We start from the raw sequence: 12618 nt of genomic DNA, 5'->3' as shown, positions 1-12618 counted from the left end.
AGACTGGTTCGAGGAAAGGACTCAACACTTCTTGACCTGCAGTAGAGTTTCTGCAAAACAGGGCCAGGGAAGAAGGATAGTTAGAAAGGCCAGTGGTCTACCCCTCCCTAGGAGAAACCATCGCTATAGTTTGGGAGCTGAAAAGAGCCCCCATCTTCTTGACCACAACCTCCTGGGGTAGAGCTTCCATTACGCTGAGCTTGGGGGAGAGGAGGACAGGGGATAGCACAACCTGCTGGTTGTGGCTCAAATGTCACAAACTCCTGCTCTTCCTACTGAGATTTAGTCAGTTTCCTTGAGAAAGAAATTTCTTGGGACTTCCCTGGTGGTCCAGTGGTTAAGAACCCACCTTCCAATGCAGGGGATGCGGGTTCGAGCCCTGGTCGGGGAATTAAAGTCCCACATGCGCAGGGCAGCTAAGCCCGTACACGGCAACTACGGAGCCCGTGCACCACAACGAGAGAAGCCCATGCCGCAGCGAAAGATCCCATGTGCCGCAACTAAGACCTGACGCAGCCAAATAAAAAGCAAGAAATTTCTTTTTCTTTCAAGGATCTTATGATACTTTAATTCAAAAAAGCTCCCCCCTGCAACCCACGGGTGGTGTATTCATGTTGTCGTGTGTTTTAGCTCTAACTTGGTTTGGTTTGGTTTGAATTTCAGTCCATTGCTATTTTATATAGCATTTATTTAGGTATGCCCATATATTTACCATATCCTTATTATTCCTCCTCCTTTCATCTGGGATCATTTCTCCTTTAGTTTGAAGTATATCCAGTAGCACTTCAGTTAGTGAGGGTCTAATGGTGAAAAAGTCTCTTAGCTTTTGTGTGAAAAGTACTTCTTTATTTTGTCCTAGTTTATGAAATACATTTTTGCTGGATATTCTAGCTTGACAGTTAATTTATCTCAGCACCTTTTACTAACTTGCTTACATTATTACTGTTTAGATATCAGGTACTGAGATGTCTAATTGTGGTCTTTTGAGGTTTTTTTTTTCTTCTCTGGTTGTTTTTTAAATCTTCTTTGGTGTTCTGCATTTTTTGCTGTGGTGCATCTAATTATATATTTATTTTCATTTTTCCTGATTGAAATTCACTGGGACCTTTGAACATGTGGATGTGGGAGAGGATCTTGTATCAGTTCTGGAAAATTCTCAGTCATTAACTCTTTACATATTGCCTTTTCCCTGTTCTCCCTTTTCCTTCAGGAACTTCAGCTAGACATATGTTAGACTAGTCCATGTCCCTTAATCTGTTATCATTTCTTTCTCAGTTATGTATAATCTCCTCAGGTCTGTCTTCCAGCTCACCAAATTCTTTCTGTGACTGTATCTAATACCCTGTTAAACCTGTATATCCACTGAATTTTATATTTTGATTATGTTTTTTCACTTCTAAGACTTTATTATTTAATAATTTTATCAGTATACTTGGTCATTTCTTATAATCTTTTTTTTTTTCATTTTCCACCCTTTTTTTTTTTTTTTGCGGTACGCAGGCCTCTCACTGTTGTGGCCTCTCCCATTGCGGAGCACGGGCTCCAGACGCGCAGGCTCAGCGGCCATGGCTCACGGGCCTAGCCGCTCCGCGGCGTGTGGGATCTTCCCGGACCGGGGCACAAATCCGTGTCCCCTGCATCAGCAGGCGGACTTTCAACCACTGAACCATCAGGGAAGCCCCCCCACCCTTTTTAAATTGTGCAGACATGTTAAATGTACCTCCATTCTATTGTGTGCTAATAATTCCAATATCTGAAGTTTTGATGGATCTAAATATGGTGTCTAACTCTGTCTCTGCTGCTTCTTACTCTTGGTACTTGTGATTTTTTTGTCTTGTGAGCTTAACTATCTTGGAACCTTATTTCTGAGAATTCTTTGCTGAAAATGGGCCTTTTCAAGGTTTGACTTATAGTTGATTCTGCAGGGTGCTGGAAGACAGTACAAGCTAGGGACTACTTTAAATTGCTGGCTTGAGCAGTTTTGACCAGTCAGATAAAGTTGGTTTGAAAACTGATGTGAGGGCTGGTTGGTTATATATTATCAGAGGGAAATTCCCCTTGCCATACTCCGCACTAAGTTTTGAGACAGGCCGTTTTCCTTACCGTTTCTGAAGTGAGAGTATATCTTGTTCACTGACTGTATAGCCTTTTATAGTGTTCCAGACTTATTGGTAGGGAAGTCTCTTCTTAGATGCTTTACTCAGGTGGGCCCTAGGCTTTCTTGTATTTCTTACGTACTGAGAAGCTTTGAGAACTGATCAAATTTATCAAATTTATCTGGTCCACCAAATGCCCTTAAGGGGAAAGCTACCTTCAATGCTCTACTTACTTCTCTGGGTGCCATCTTTCACTTACATCATTGATTTCTGAGTATTTCTTACTAAATGGTCAGTCATTGATGCAATTTAAAAATATTTTTAAAAACCTCTTATTAAGTAAGCATTTTAGTTTTTTTCAGTGGGAGAGTCTCTCTAGTAACCTAGACCACCTAAGTGCCAGAAATTGAAGTCCCCCCACCCCGCTTTCCCACGGAAAAATACACTTGTTTGGCGTCAGTCTACACGTGATAGCTCTTAACAGACTGTTGTGCCTGTGAGTAAGGGGTAAAAACTATCCCTAAGGCAGTTCTGATTCTAAGCCAGTAATAAAGGCCTGAAGAGTTTTCACACAACTTTAGGTGACACCAGGGAAGAACTTCTAGAATGGTAGTATGAGAATATCTGTGGACTTTTTGCCAGTGAAAAACCCATAACTGGTGAAAATTATTTAAAAAATCAACCACTTAAAGTCTCTAGAAATTGTCCTAAGCATATACACAAATGGAGAAACATTCTAGAAAATGTTCTGGCAAAGAATAAAGATAATGTTAACTTTGATTCTTTTAAGTTATGTGTGACTTAAAATTTTTATGGTAATACATAAAAGAATAGAAATATTAAATATTACCTCCAAAAAAAGATATTACCTCCAAATATTAAATATTACCTCCAGTAGTAGAGGGGGAAAATGGAATGTGGAAAAAACCAACAAGTAATCCTAAAAGGTAGGCAAGAAAGAAGAGAAAAAATGTAATATAGGCAGGACGTATACCACAAAATTTAAATAGTTCCGCTGAAAGTCTATCAAATTATTAGGCTGTATTCTGTTTTTGAAAACCTGTTTATATACTGATTATGAGATAGAACTAAAATATAAACAGACAAAAATAAAAAGATGGCAGAAGATATACCATGCAAATAACAAAAGAAGGGCTGGCACTGCTTTTTTTTAACATCATATAAAACAGACGTCAAGGTAAAACTAGAAATGAAGAGGTCACCACAAAAAGTTTATTTCAACAGAAGATACAGTGATCTACAAACATCTGTGGAAGTTGTAAAGTAGCTTCAAGAGGTATTCCCCCAAATTTACATATTTGCATGGAGTAATTGGCATCACCATAGTGGAGATTTTCACGTGCTTCCCTCAGTAACCGACAGATCAAGCAGACAAAGAAATGGGACTTAAATGTAAATGCTCCTGATTTTTAAAATTTATTAAGAAGAAATTGTGAGTAATTTTATACCAATATAAATTCAGAAACTTCAGTGATACATACAAATTCCTAGAAAGCTATAACCTTAATAAAACTGATTCAAGAGGAAAGAGAATAGTGGTTTGGGGTTTTAAAAGAAAATGTCCTCAATTTTTAGAGTTGCATACTGAAGTATGTAGGGATAAGATGGAAGTAGAAAGTAGCGTGTTTCTCAAATATTCTAGAATCTGGATATGAGTTTGAAGGAATTTGTCACTATCGTCTCCTTTTGTGTGTACTTGAAAAGTTTCATAACACAAAAGGACTATAGAAACATTGACTTGATTATGTATAATTTTACTTTTAAAAGAGAAAGAAAATACGTACACATTTTGAGGAGTCAGAAGCTAATGCCATACATGGGCAGAAATGTGGCAACGTGGGGAATTCATTTCTCAGGCATTTGATCTATAGGCTCACCCAGAAGGAATCCCAAGCAAGGTGCATTGCAAGCAATACCGTGTGGTTTCTGAAAGCACAGCAGGAATGAGCTCCATCTGGGCAGGAACATTCCAGCAGGATGGACTGAAGTTCCCGGCCATCCTAGAAGGAAGGAAGTTCACATGCTCACAATGATTCCACAGCTAGAAGTGGCTCAAGCGCCACTTCTATCAGTGGTCAGTTTCGCTTAGCTTTTACGTCTATCACTGGGATAAAGTGAGATAATACATGTGAAAAAAGTCAGCGGACTATCAAGCTATACAAATGTAAGATAACCTGAAATGTTATTTACATTGTAAGTGTAAAAGGGATTAGAGAGGACAGCAACTTTGGAGAACATTTTAGTATTTCCTCAAAATGGTAAACATAGATTTATCATATGACCCAGCAGTCCCACTCCTAAGTATGTCCTCAAGAGAACTGAAGACATATGTCTGCCCAGAAACTTGTGTACAGATGTTCACAGCAGCATTATCCATAATAGCCCCAAAGTGGAAACAATCAAAATGTCCACAACTGATGAATGAATAAACAAAGTGGAGTGTTTCCACAGAATGGAATATTATTCAGCAATAAAAAGGGATAAAGTACTGACACGTGCTACAACGGGGACGAACCTTGAACCCATTTTGCTGAGTGAAAGAAGCCAGGTGCAAAAGATGACATATTTTATGATTCCATTTATATGACATATCCAGACTAAGCAAATCCACAGAGACGGAAAGTAGGTCAGTGGTTGGCAGTGTCAAGGGAGAGGGGAGAATGTAGAATGAGTGCTAACGAGTATGGGTTTCTTTAGAGGGTCATAAAAATGTTATAACCTTAGTGGTGCTGGTTGTACAACTCTGTGACTATACTGAAATCAGTAGATTGTATACTTTCAAGGAGTCAATTTTATAACATGAATTATATCCCAATAAAGCGGTTATTTAAAGGGGGAGGGGGGGAGGGGAAGGAGAGTTTGGACCAAAATGGTTTTATCTCCTATCACTCTCCGCTTCTATAAGCACCACTACCTGGGTCCTGAAGTCGTCTGTCAAACCCAGGAATTTTTTTTTTTTTGAGCTTCATTGAGAAAATGCCAAGTCTGAAGCATAAGCAACATGAAAGCCAAGAAACGCCATTTTACTCCTCCTTCCCTCCCCCTTTTTTTGTGCGGGTCATTTGTTCAGAGGCTTCCAAGGTGCAGCTGGTGAAAGACCCACCACCCAGGAGGACGGGCTTCCTATCGTGGACTGTCCCCTACTAACCAGCAATGCACATGTTCGCTGGCTGGCACAACAGATCTGTGATGCTTTTTTTTTCACCAGATCTCATTGTCACAGTTGCCACAAGGACAACCCCACGTCTTTCACACCAAAACCTAAGCGCAACTCCCAGACTGCCCATGGTTGAAGGCTCCCTGGCTCTGTCTGCTGTGATGGGGACAGACTACTTCCCGGGCCATCTGGCTTTCACTCATCCTGTGCTTTCTCTCCCGGGTTCCCTGTCTGTCTTTTGTTTTGCAGTGGCTGCTTCAACCCCCAACTCCACTGCTGGTGCGGCCATGAATTCTCTGACCTCTCTCGGGACTCTGCAAGGACTGGCAGGGGCCACTGTCGGACTGAACAACATTAATGCACTAGCAGGTACCATCGCAGTGAGCATCTGCTGCTCTGGTGGACAGCCTCCCCCCAGATTCCCCACAGACAGTGGTCAGCCAGAGACGACCTAAAAGGTTACGTCACGGGGAGAGCTAAAGCTTGGGATGGAGGAGCAGAAGCACGTGTTTTGACAGGCGTACGCTGCCTACCTCTGTTTTGTCTCCAGAAATACCCCACCCTCACCACCCGAAGTCTTGTAATGTGTAGACTGTGTATTTAACCATAGGTCTCTGTGGTTGACAGGTATCTGCAGGTTTCGAGGGCTTTGGTTTGATTCTAGTTTGGTTCCCTTCATCGGAGGGGAGGAAGTGTGTTATAAAAGAAAAATCAATGGGCTAGAAATCAGGATGCATGGGGCCAGCTCCCAGTCACCTGCAGGAATCTGAGGCCAGTCACTGCCCACAACCGGACTTCAGGGTCCCATCTGAAAATTGAAAGTTCTGGATCAGATGATCTTAAGGGTCCCCTCCAGCTCTAAAACCCAAAGGTTCATGGCGATTATACAGGAGGAGAAATGAGGCCTTGGGAAGCAGAACAAGGCTGAGTGGCGAGGAGCTGCCCCCGAGGTACCGTCCAGAGTCTTTATCAAGCCCCCGGAGTCAGGGGTCACCCTATAGCAGTGCATCTCCTAAGGGCCCCGTTCCAGCTAACGCAGGTTGAAGCAGAATGAGGCAAATTGCTTACAGAATTACTTAGCTCTGAAACATACAGACTCACCAAAGCACTCCAAGTTGTTTACACAGCCTACCCATTTCCGGCATTCTAGATCTAGGGGGAGAATAGTGCCCGGCCAGAGGATGAGTCATATCTGAGGCTCGAGCTTAGCCTTGGCCCCTCCAATTGGGGAAGGTCCTCGGTCCACAGAAGGGACACCTCAGTTGCCTTTCCCTCAGCTTGGGCCCACATCCCTACCCTGTGCCTGAGAATAGCCACATCCAGAAGGACCATGACAGCCTGACTCAGGGACCTAATTACCTACTGGGCAACCCAGCCTCTGACCATTTTAAGCATTAAGAAAAGGGTCCTTGGCAAGTTGCCCTGTTTTAAACCATGATCGACTAAGTGTACAGTTTTTAAAGGGTGATCAAGCAGTTGTGTTTTTAAAAGCAAAAAAAAAAAACCACCCCAATAATTCTGTATCTTCAAATCCCAAAAGAATACCTTGCAATTTGTTTGGTAAAGAAGCACCTAGAACTCATCCAAATGAAGACTAACTTTTATAATCCAGATAAGAGGATAAGTCGTACATTTAGAGGTAGGAAATGTGTTGCGGTTTTATTAAATCCTTTTATTCCGACGCTTTGGGGAAAGCAGTCATAACCTTGGACTGAGTTTTATCTGACCAAAGGCCAAAAAGAGCAGACAAGAAAAAGATTTCTTTCCTTCCCGACCAGATAGCTGTTGATTAGCAAGCACGTGTTGAATGAAGTGGTGGCCGCGTGACAGCAGAATGTTTTACTCCAGTGAAGCTGCCTCCAGCTGCCCTCCTGCCAGCAGCCCTCATGGCCTTGCCTCCTGTTTCTGACCTTGTTCTGCAGACGCTCCAACTCACTTGTCCTTCCCCTCGGTTGCAGACGTGTGTTTGCACACATCCCTTCATGCTGCTTCTCTTGCCCCAGGACCTAGTTCCCCTAAAACAAGGAATTTGATTTGATCGCCTGCCTGTCCTTGGTCTGCACAGTAACAGGCCAGTGGGAATGGCTGTCCTCCTCAGCACGTGCTCATGACTGCTGTGTGTTGTCTGTGTGGTCCCGCCTCTCTCCATCCTGTTCTGTTGTCCTTTGTGGGGATTTTCCCATCGTTATCATGAGCGACTGGAGAGGGACTGTGTTGAATGGCAGAGAGACCGTGAGTAGTTCCTGTGTGGGACCTGTGTTATTCCAGTTTTGCTCCTGGCAAGAAAAACAGCCTTAAATTGTTTTGTTTTTTAAATTCTTTACCATTGGGTTAATGTAAGTACATATAGGTCATGGGAAATTAAGACTGTTTCTAGTTTCAAATAAACCCCTACTAGACAGTATGAACCAGAAAGATGTTTAATCAAACCAAAAGTCATGCACAAAGAAAAATACATTCCTTCTGACTGGGTAAATTACTATCAGAGCTATTTAACAATCCCGGCACTGGCTTGGAGCTAAGATTTGCTTTCTCAAATACCGAGAGAAAACCTTCTAATACAGAGTGTCCTCTTTCAAACCGTTCTTCCTTAACAGACATGATGATGCTACCTGTCCTACTGGATAAGAAGGTAGTCAACAAACGGTTACCTGGACAGAGGCAGCTTGACAAATAGTTGGCCACAACTTCGATATCATCACCGTTTCCTCCCCCACTCCACCCAGGAGCCATTACTTGCTACCGTAAGGAGAGTTTTCTGGTTTTCTGAGTAAAGCCACCTCTTTTCCATGGATGAAGGAGCCATGGAGAAAAGTAGGTAGATGGAATCCAGTTAATTCCCAAACTCATCCTGGGAGAATCTGACTGCCTTCCCTGCCAGAGGGCCTCTCAGCTCCCCACAAGGTAAAGCTTCAGATGGTAGACAAGTAGCTGAACCAGACTGTTTGAGCTTCATACCCTTGTTCTTCCTTATATGCTCATAGAAGGAGGGACTAAAAAAAGGACAGCGCTCTAAAGCTTAAAAGTGGAAAACAGCAAGATCAGAAGGAAGGAATGTGGGCAATTCACTAACAGAGCTTTCCCTTCTGGATTAGTTGAGGGTTCTCCAGGCAGGTTTCGTACACTAATAGCTGAACGAAGACGAAGAAAATATTTTTTGCAGTTATATCCACCCAGGAATCTGTATCTGATTTTGTGCTTAAATGTATGTCAAGTGACATCCTTATTTTTCCTTTTTTAAATGAGCTAATTCTTCCAAATGGTTTACCACGTAGTGTTTAAAGTTGTGATTATCTGCATATCACCAGCCACAAAGGCCTGGTGAGTAATGTTTATGGAATGTTTTATGTAAAGGAGAGAGAAGATGCGATGCTTTGGGCATAGTGTTGCGGTGGCTTGTTGCCCTTGGTATGCCTTGTGAAATTAGTTTAAATCTGTATTATTGGAATATATAAAGGTACATGTAGTTAGGTACATACACAAGCACATACAACGTCACATACACTTGTGACCATATTATTAACTAACACAGGCATGAGTACAAGTGCCACTAATTGTATATATTCATATTCACCCACCCTGATTTTAGACATTTCTTAGACCTCGGTCCTCATTATCAGCTTGCAGCTTAGAAGAATATATCCCATCTATACCAAAGAAAATTTATCCCAGCAAATGCATACAAATCTATGAGAATATATTACTACATTCCTCACTTTTGCCCTTTCTTTATTTGGTATAAAGCCTGGCCGAGGGCTCGTGGCACTCCGCCACCGACTCTTTTTTCAGCATCACCTTCATGCTGGCCATGCCAGACGTACATGCTCGTCTTTACGGGGGGGCTCCTCACTTTTGCCCTTTCTTTATTTGGTATAAAGCCTGGCCGAGGGCTCGTGGCACTCCGCCACCGACTTTTTTCAGCATCATCTTCATGCTGGCCACGCCAGACGTACATGCTCGTCTTTACGGGGGGGTCCTTCTAGGTCATTTTCACAGGTTTACTCGATAGTCTCACAGCTCCCCGGGACTCCATCAGGGAGGACCTGGGAGAGCGGTTCAGTTAAAGCACGCGGTAGTCTGGCTGCGCACTAACGTCACTGCTAGACTTTGCAAAGACCTTCCCTCCCTCGTTGAGGTTTGCCAATCCATTTGGCCTTTTCGAAGAAAGCCCTGTTCTTTTAAGGGGAAGCATTTCATTCAGCTAACCTTCTTCAAACCTCTGTTTCGATTGTCCGAAGTGTTTAGATGGAATCAAGTACCAGCAGCTGAACTGACAAGTGTTATCTTCAGTATAATGACTGTTTAATACAGAATGACATTAGATCATTGATAGGAATAACTCTCAAAAGTTGAAAACTTCCTTTGATGGTTTTTAAGATTCTACCTGGTAATCAATCACCTGTTCTACCTTGGCCGTGGTAAACACACACCTCAGAAAAAATTAGAATAGACTCCTTCATAATAAGAAACTTCAAGCAATGTCAGCAGGACCTCTGCTGGCCACCACCTTTTGAGCTTAGTTGGTATCGGCTAGAACTGCTTGAAATCACTTTCCTTTTCAGGAAGCTGGCTTTCCACGTTCATGGCCCCCAGGTTTTCCTTGACACTCCAGCCCCACCCCAAACGTCACCCAAGGCCCATTTCTGTCCCCCCAAGCCCCCCAGGGAGAACACCAGACCTGAGGCTTCATGAGATCCCTCTATCCTATCTTGTGTAGTCCTTTTAATCTAAGAGATGAAGGTGTCAGAAGAACAGAAGCATGATGGAGTAAGTAGCTCACTGCCCCCTCCCCTGTGTCCTGCGGATGGCAAGCAAAAACATGGATGGGAGTGTTGAGGTGATTTTGATATTTGATTCCTCTGTATAATTTCTAAGCACCCTTCTCTTAGTTGTCCTCTATTCTCATTAGACTTACAATTTTTTTCAATTAACCACCTTTGCTATTTTAACATCCTTAATAGCCCTAATTCTTTCAAGATTTTCATTAATGTTTTCACTAAGTTCTTCCCATAAACATATCTTTTTTTAAAAAAGTCTTCATCATAAAGGGAACTCAAGGCAATTATGATGTCACCTCTTCCATTTCCTGAGTTTATAGAAAAGTTCACACTCTATAAAGTATTACTTGTTTTGACTCATATTCAGGGAAAAAGTGACACAGTCAACAACCATAATAGAGCAAAAGGGCAGCCAGGAGACAAGGAAAAAAGTCAAAAAAGTGTGCTGGCCGTCATCCAGTTCACATGGGTTAATAGCCAAGATCCAGCTTTTCAGACATGGGGTCACTTCAGTTGACTGAAAAACATGGCATGGGGTGCTCTCACTGGCGGAAACCCCAGTTCCACGGGCACTGATTAATATTCAGGCGTGTGTGTCTGTGTGTGTGTCTGTGTGTGCGTCTGTTTGCTGCTGAGAACAGCCCCATCCCGTTTCTAGCCTTTCATACTGAACAAGCAGCTTCAGTTAGCTACACCGAGGGGAGGGAGCCACATTTTTCCTGCACCTTTAATTCTTCATCGTCAGAGAGGCTCTCCCTAAGGTCCTCATCCCTGACAGCATCCTTCAGCTGTTGAGGAAGCCGGTCAGCGGAACTGGTGATTCACTGGTTTATTGGGTACAGAGCTCGTGCTCTCTGCCATTTCCTCATCAGATAGCTTAAGGGAGAGCAGTTTCAATCCTGTCCTTCCCCCTCGAACCCTGGGGCCATCCCACGGCTCCTCAGAGAGCCCAGTAAGTGGCTTAAGTGTACAGATGTCGCAGGCCTCTGCCACTAGTGGTTTTTTACATGCTCTCAAGCTCTAAGCGGCAGAAAGCTGCTACTTCAGAAAGAGAACCCCAGTCCTTGCCAGCAGCGCACTGCTGGAGCTCAGATGCACTGGCTCTCTGTAGTGCCTTGGTGAGTTCCGTCACTGGCCTAGGGAGTGAGGCTTACCGTTGCTCAGGGGCTTGCGGTGGTCGTCTGTGTGTCTGCCGTTATTACAATTTGTCACTTCATAGTTTTGTCTGTAAGTTCTTGTTGGTGTAACTGGTGTGCTCGCTGCATGCACTTGCTGTCGTACTTGTGTCAAATGATTCTCTAACTTCCTTTGGAAAGCACTAATGAAAAGTGCTGTTTCTCTTCTCTATTGTTGGGTTTTTTGTAAAGTTGCTCAAATGCTCTCAGGTATGGCGGCTCTGAATGGAGGACTTGGCGCCACGGGCTTGACGAATGGCACGGCGGGCACCATGGACGCCCTCACCCAGGCCTACTCAGGGATCCAGCAGTACGCGGCCGCGGCGCTGCCCACGCTGTACAGCCAGAGCCTGCTGCAGCAGCAGAGCGCGGCCGGCAGCCAGAAGGAAGGTACGTGCCTGGGCCCGGGCCGGAGGGCAGCGTTCGCCCCCAGAGCAGAGCTCCAAGGAACTTCCACCGAGCCACTGTCCTGAGAGAAAGCAGTTGTTTTATTTCTCCTACTCATGTTCGTTTGGTTTTTCGTAAAGAAGTCTGACAGGCCCTTTCAGTCTTCTTTCCTGTCGTATTTAGCTTTACTGTTCCTCTCCCTGTTCAGGTGGAGTCCTCACCCTCTGTGCGCCATACGCAATTACCTAGTGATTGCTGCCATCGAAAAATTGTGCGGAGCACCTTCTCCCGAATCAGCAGGGCCACCTCTCATTTCTCCCCTTCTATACAAACTCCTCGTTAGAGGAAGGGGTGGGTCGATGCAGCCCCCTGTGGGCTCGGCCCAGCTTTCCCGCAGTCCACGTCCCCCGTGATGGTGGGGCTCACCTCTTAGTCCGCGATGGTTTCCAGGTTAATGAAAAAATCCACTCTTAGGTTTGACTCAGTCTCGGTTTAATCAGGGGTCTTCTGGGGAAGCTAATAAGTGATTGATTGCCTTGCTTCTCTGCCCGGTAAGGCAAAATAAACATCAGGAAGTGAATGCTAAGAATAAATGAAGGCTAATTATAAAGCAGTTAATGAGCTGGCCCCAGTAGGGAGGGCTTGTGTCTTTCTTTCCTCCTTTTGGCTCCTTCCTCCTTGATTGAAATTGCTTTTAAAGCAGAATCTTCACTGTGATATTTATTCTCTTTCTGACTTGTTTTGAACACAAGAAGTTAGAATAGGGAAGTACTTGCTGAAGATGTTTTTAAAATTTATTTCCCTTCTCCTATATCCTCACCCCATAGTTCCAGACTGGTTTTTGTCTGAATATTTTGACTTTAAACATGGTGTCCTTTAAGAAATAGAAGGGTTTTTCTTTTTAAGTTGGGAATAGTAAAAGGGACACAGCTTTAAAGATACTCATGTGTTTTTGGTTTTTGGGGGGGGGGGGTTTTGTTTTGCGGTACGCGGACCTCTCACTG

At 43.7% G+C, this 12618-nt stretch overlaps 1 protein-coding gene across 1 annotated transcript in view; it reads left to right on the top strand.

The window, feature by feature from the left end:
* Positions 1 to 12618, top strand: part of CELF2 (CUGBP Elav-like family member 2) — a 301941-nt gene that overhangs the window by 276797 nt on the left and 12526 nt on the right. Inside the window, 2 exon segments of the mRNA XM_024734179.1 lie at positions 5524 to 5643; positions 11438 to 11617. Of these exon segments, the coding sequence (XP_024589947.1) occupies positions 5524 to 5643; positions 11438 to 11617 (300 nt within the window).

The sequence above is a fragment of the Neophocaena asiaeorientalis genome, unplaced genomic scaffold, assembly GCF_003031525.2.
Source record: "Neophocaena asiaeorientalis asiaeorientalis breed wild unplaced genomic scaffold, Neophocaena_asiaeorientalis_V1.1 scaffold120, whole genome shotgun sequence".
Lineage (NCBI taxonomy): Eukaryota > Metazoa > Chordata > Mammalia > Artiodactyla > Phocoenidae > Neophocaena > Neophocaena asiaeorientalis.
Note: the sequence above shows the minus strand (reverse complement) of the source record. Positions and strands in the feature narration are given on the sequence as shown.